We start from the raw sequence: 6,000 nt of genomic DNA, 5'->3' as shown, positions 1-6,000 counted from the left end.
TGGTGAAACTCTGTCTCTACAAAAAATAAGCCGAGTGTGATGGCACACGCCTGTAGTCCCAGCTACTTGGGAGGCTGAGGCAAGAGAATCCCTTGAGCCCAGGAGGCGGAGCTTGCAGTGAGCTGACATTCAACCATTGTACTCCAGCCTGGGCTACACAGCAAGACTCTATCTAGGAAGAGAGAAAAAAAGAAGGATGGTATGAAATAATTGAGATATGCTCTTAATATAAGAGATTCTTACCACCAGTTGGGGAGCCAGAACATTCAAATGTAACCTCAGGAACATATCAGTAAGTGCAAAATAACAGCGTAATGGTATGAAATTAAATGCTTAAGTGGTGAGGGGCTACAAAGGAAGAAGTAATGTGAGCCATTTTCAAGTAAGTTCTTACGTGCAGTTCAACCTAAGTAGCTTATCAAAGGTATTTATACTGAGCACTAAAAGCTAAGTATTAAATACTAAAAGCTGCCTGTGTCAACACTGGCCCAGGACATCCCCAAGGAGAGTGCTGGCTAAGGGTCTGGAACTTTAACTCTTTAGAGTTCTTTACTTAGCACATCAATCAGATGTTTACCTTCTGCTACTTTGTTCTTTAGCCCCTGGGGAAAATCTCCATCTTAACGGGGGGAAATCTCCATCTAAAGGGGCCTCAGATTGAAATTGGGGTTAGGGATCCTAACTTAATGACTGAGCGTGCCTGGGTTCCACCCAGCCGCAATTGGGCAAGACTTGGTCCTCTCAAGGCCTTTCCTCCAGAGAGGTTAAATCTTCAACGCCTGCTCTCCACTTTCCAGCCTTTTCTTAAGGCTCTTCTTTCAGCCTAGTATCAGTGACCAACCTCTCCTTCCTAGGCCCCCTCATTATTATTTAAATTTCCATTCTTTTGGGGGCTTCAGCTTCAGTAAAAACATTCCCTCTTCTTCCTCCGCCTCAAGCATCTGGATTCCAGAGGTCATTTGAGCTAAATAGGGCTCAATGCTTTTCTGACTCTGGTACTGCATTCCCGGGACACTTTCAAATCACATTTTTCACCCCAGGGCCCCCAGTGGTCTCAAACCTAAACACAGTGCGGGAAGGAAGTGGGCGCTCGCCACAGAGCTAAATTGGGAATTCTTTGAGCTGCAGCTTCTGGAGAATGGTTTTGCCTCCTCCCCGCGACATCAATTAACTTACTTGCTGTTAGCTAAGGGCAAGGACAATGTCTCCTCTACCAGACAGGAAACTTCCTGATGGCGGACGCTACCCTTTAGTTCCTTTTTCAATTCCCCATTCCCACCCCTTCGGCACCAGGATGGTTCTTAAAATACAAAGTTTCTTTCACAAAACATCCCTCTGCAACTTTTGAGTTTATGTAATAAACGGAAACGTCCTTTAAACAATCAGGCAACGAAGGGGTTAAATCTAATCTCAGCAACCTGATGGATTCCGGGGGGTTTCCTTCCTCGACTCTAGAAATTAAAACGACCGGGAAGGGAAATTTTGCCCAAGGTAAAGATGAGAACCGTTTCCATCAACTGTCAGGCTTCTGCCCCAAACAAGAATGGCTACCCACGCCCACAAACAGCGCCACTCACGTTAACTAAAAATGGCTGGCCCCGGATTCCACCTCTGGAGTCACTTTCTGCCCAACTTCAAAATGGCGCCCACTAGCTTCACCAAAAGGATCTAATCTCCCAGCACCCTCTTTGGCCCGTAACGTCAGGTGACGCGAGACCCAGCCGGAAGTGAAGGAAAAAGCGCTTCAGCCCGCGGCGCCTGCGCAGAACGCTCCAGACGCTGAGAGGCAGGAGGCACTAGGGATCGTCCGCAGGATTGGAACTGCTACAGAGGCCGCCACGGAGCCCGCCGGAGCCACCGTTCCTGCTGCTGCTGCCGCCGCTGCCCGAATCGGAACCGTCGGGCCGCAGCCGCCGGCAATGCCGCGAAGGAAGGTGAGAAACGGGAGAGGAGGGATGGCGGGTTTCTAAGGACAGTCGATTGAGCACCGTGACGCAGTTGGCCACGCCTCACAGTGCTTGGGTCCCAACTTCCCGCTCCCCCGAACCTTGCTTAGCCACCCTCTCTTCTGTCCATATCCAACAGAAAAATGTGGGCCCGACCCTGGCCTCGGCCTATGCTTGCAACTATTCCCGCCCTCTGCTTGCCTGGATCGGAGGCGTTCTTATTAATTGGTCGCTGAAACGTCAGGAAGCATATTGATTGGCTGGTGACGCCGCCTGTTTAGGCTCAACGGTCACCTCCCCGCGTGCGGGGGCGGTGTCTGGCCCCGGCCCTAGCGCTCTCCCACTGGCTGGAGAGAACGATCCCTCCTCTCCTGATTGGTCGGGGTTGGCAGTCTGTCCTGTGGGGGCGCGGCTTAGGCGGACCTCGATTGGGTGGCCCGAATCCCCGCCTTTCCGAGCGGGGACGCTGATAGGTGCAGAGGCGGGGTTTTGGAGGCCTCGTTACTTTCCAGGTGAGGGGCACAACAAAGCAGAAGACTGGGTGGTGGGAAGCCGGCGCCCACTCCCAGGGGATCCCACTCAGGCCAGTTGCCTCCAAGCCGTAATCTTTATTTGCTAGTTCGACAGCTCCTAGAAAATGCAGTTGGTAAAAACCGAAAACTTCTAGAATTAGAAGGGACTTAGGAGGTCACCCAGGAATGGCCCCCTACTTCTTACAGTTGAACTAACGGAGGTCCATGGAGTGCCGCAAGCCACTCAGGCAGTGGCAGATCCAGAATATAGAACAAATCTAACTCAATTCAACAAATGTCTATTGATTACTTTCTGCGCGGTGGTTGCTGAGGATTCAGAAATTTATTAGACGTGATCCCTGGCTTAAGGGTATCACAGCCCGATAGGAGAAAACAGACATGAATAACCTTAGAACGATCTAGTAAGTTCTCTGCTTGGAGGTGTATACAAAGTGTTACAGGAAGGAAGTGAAGGAGCAGTTGGTCTGCTCTGGAGTACAATGGGAGGTATACTGGTAAAAGCCACAGGGAAGAGCTGAGTTCCAGGATCAAGCCAGGAAGGAACAAGTCTCACATCAAGGCTTTAAATATCTAGGTAATTAGACTATAATGGTGACTTTTAAGATTCCCCCTTCATTTTAGCTGTTTTCTGTGATTCTTGCTTATTTTAGACATTTTCTGTGATTCTTGCTCATTTCCTGGCAGGTTACCCTTGAGATATTTGGAAAACTGGGTGGTATTCTTGCTCATTTCAGTAGAAATCTTTCTCTTCACAGAGGTTTTTCAGGCTGAAAATGTATGCTTTTTAATGTCTCCTAAAATGATCTCAGCTGGTGGGTGGTATGTATGGTTTTTTTTTTATTTTAAGATGGAGTTTTGCTCTTGTTGCCCAGGTCGGAGTGCAATGGCATGATCTCGGCTCGCTGCAATCTCTGTCTCCCGGCTTCAGGCGATTCTCCTGCCTCAGTCTCCCTAGTAGCTGGGATTACAGGCGGATTCCATGACGCCCAGCTAATTTTTGTGTGTTTAGTAGAGACAGGATTTCACCATGTTGGTCAGGCTGGTTTCGAACTCCTGACCTCAGGTGATCCACCCGCCTCGGCCTCCCAAAGTACTGGGATTGAAGCATGAGCCACCGCGCCCAGCCGGTGGTATGTGTGTCAAGGCTCACCAAATGCAGAAATAATATTGGTGCCTTGAAATAGGGCCCCAGTCTTCTTTCTTAATTTCCTGAATACCAGGAGTTTCTTGAAAATGTACATTTTTTTAGTAACCTGTTTGGCGGCAAACCTGTCTTAATCTGTCCTGAGGCTACTTACGGTTTTTGTGTGTCTCATTTAGTGTGACTGTTTATATCTTTTGCTGCAGAAGTATTATGTTTTGTTATTGGGTGGTATTTGCAGGATACATGCAAAGTACTCCCCTTCTAAAAATCCAAAAAAAATACGAATTCTAAACACAACTGGCCCTCAGGGTTTTGAATAAAGAATTGGGACTTACAGCGTGAATCTTTGTATTTTTAGCAAATACTTTTTCCTTTCTGGTTTTGTAAAGGGTATAGTGTTAGTGCTTAATTGATAAAAGTTATCTTTATGGCTAAGAAAGAACTCCTCAGGAGGTTAATAATTGACAAATAATTGTTCATTGAAAAGATGGTTTTGAAAACAACTGTTTTTGAATACCCATGAGTCTTCATGTGCAAGCTGCCTTTTTGAAAGATAGATGGCTTTCATGTGGAGAAACTTCAAGGATAGATGGCATACGCAGTAACAATTTTCGTCTTTTTCTGCTTAAATTCTTTTGGGATCAGAGTTGTGGTCCATGATATTTTGAGATAGTATATGGTTTTAAAAAAATATGATAGCTTTTCATGGAGACATTTAACAAAAGCTACTCTAAAGTTAAATGAGGTCTAGCACCAACGATTTTTTCACTACAGTGGACCTTTTTTTGTGATACTGATCTCTGAATGATCTTGGTTCATACTTAGTGCTAATACAGTAAGAATTAATTATCTTCATGGCTGGGTGTGGTGTCTCACATCTGTAATCCCAGCACTTTGGGAGGCCAAGGCGGGTGGATCACCTGAGGTCAGGTGTTCAAGACCAGCCTGGCCAACATAGTGAAACCCCATCTCTACTAAAAATATAGAAGTTAGCTGGGCGTGGTGGTGGGTGCCTGTAGTCCCTGCTACTTGGGAGGCCAAGGCAGGAGAATCGCTTGAACCCAGGAGGCGGAAGTTACTGTGAGCTGAGATTGTGCCCTTGCCTTCCAGCCCGGGCAACGGGAGCGAATGAAATGGAAGCTCTTCATTTATTTAACAAAAGTCCCTTATTTGTACATTGTTCCATTTAAGTGTTCTAAATAAAGTGAAGTTGCCTGGGTGGGTGGGAGGATGGGAAATGCTTGTGGAATCCTTTCTTAGGTTTGAACTTGGTGTTTTCGGTGTCACAGTTTGTTTTATTTTCAGTGTTAATGCAAACCCTCAGACCAAATGCTTCTGTGCTAATATCTGGATCTATGGTATTACAGAGGAATGCAGGCAGTAGTTCAGATGGAACCGAAGATTCCGATTTTTCTACAGATCTTGAGCACACAGACAGTTCAGAAAGTGATGGCACATCCCGACGATCTGCTCGAGTCACCCGCTCCTCAGCCAGGCTAAGCCAGAGTTCTCAAGGTAAAAATCTTCATTTTTCCTTACCACTCCTCACATCTGGCTGACTGGCCCATCACATTATTTTCCTAGTTAATGTGGAAACTGGTCCCTTGGCTTGGTGTAGATGACAGTGCACCAGATGATTGGTAAAATGTGGAGTGAGGCCGGGCGCGGTGGCTCAAGCCTGTAATCCCAGCACTTTGGGAGGCCGAGATGGGCGGATCACAAGGTCAGGAGATCGAGACCATCCTGGCTAACCCGGTGAAACCCCGTCTCTACTAAAAAATACAAAAAACTAGCCGGGCGAAGTGGCGGGCGCCTGTAGTCCCAGCTACTCGGGAGGCTGAGGCAGGAGAATGGCGTGAACCCAGGAGGCGGAGCTTGCAGTGAGCTGAGATCCGGCCACTGCACTCCAGCCTGGGTGACAGAGCAAGACCCCGTCTCAAAAAAAAAAAAAAAAAAAAAAAAAAAAATGTGGAGTGAATGCAGAGTTGTCAGGTCTTTAACAATGCTTTTGTTGGGGGCTGCTATCCAGTTTGTAGACCCAAAGGAACTGTGGATGGTATAATGGATAGAGACACATGTATGTCTTGAGTCATTTGTGGTTTTTTTTGCTTGTTTGTTTGTTTTTTTAGATCGCCGTGTCTCCATCAGTAAAATGAAAATATTATCCCTTAACTTTCTATTTGAATGGTTTAGGCTTAGGGACTTGAAGTCCAGATGGTATCTGACTTATGGTGGTTTGATTTAATTATTATTATTATTATTATTTTTTTTTTTTTTTTTTTTTTTTTTTTTTTTGAGACGGAGTCTTGCTCTGTCACCCAGGCTGGAGTGCAGTGGCCGGATCTCAGCTCACTGCAAGCTCCTCCTCTCGGGTTCA

At 46.6% G+C, this 6,000-nt stretch overlaps 1 protein-coding gene across 6 annotated transcripts in view; it reads left to right on the top strand.

Moving 5' to 3' along the window:
* Positions 1 to 1,700: 1,700 nt before the first annotated feature.
* The window catches only part of KAT7 (lysine acetyltransferase 7), a 40,475-nt gene continuing 36,175 nt past the window's right edge, over positions 1,701 to 6,000 (top strand). For all 6 annotated transcript variants that reach the window (XM_025363216.1, XM_025363215.1, XM_025363214.1 and 3 more), the window contains exons 1-2: positions 1,701 to 1,934; positions 4,991 to 5,138. In XM_025363216.1, coding sequence (XP_025219001.1) covers positions 1,920 to 1,934; positions 4,991 to 5,138 — 163 coding nt within the window. In that variant the 5' untranslated portion in view covers positions 1,701 to 1,919. The remainder of the gene's footprint in view (positions 1,935 to 4,990; positions 5,139 to 6,000) is intronic.

The sequence above is a fragment of the Theropithecus gelada genome, chromosome 16 (genome assembly GCF_003255815.1).
Source record: "Theropithecus gelada isolate Dixy chromosome 16, Tgel_1.0, whole genome shotgun sequence".
Lineage (NCBI taxonomy): Eukaryota > Metazoa > Chordata > Mammalia > Primates > Cercopithecidae > Theropithecus > Theropithecus gelada.
Note: the sequence above shows the minus strand (reverse complement) of the source record. Positions and strands in the feature narration are given on the sequence as shown.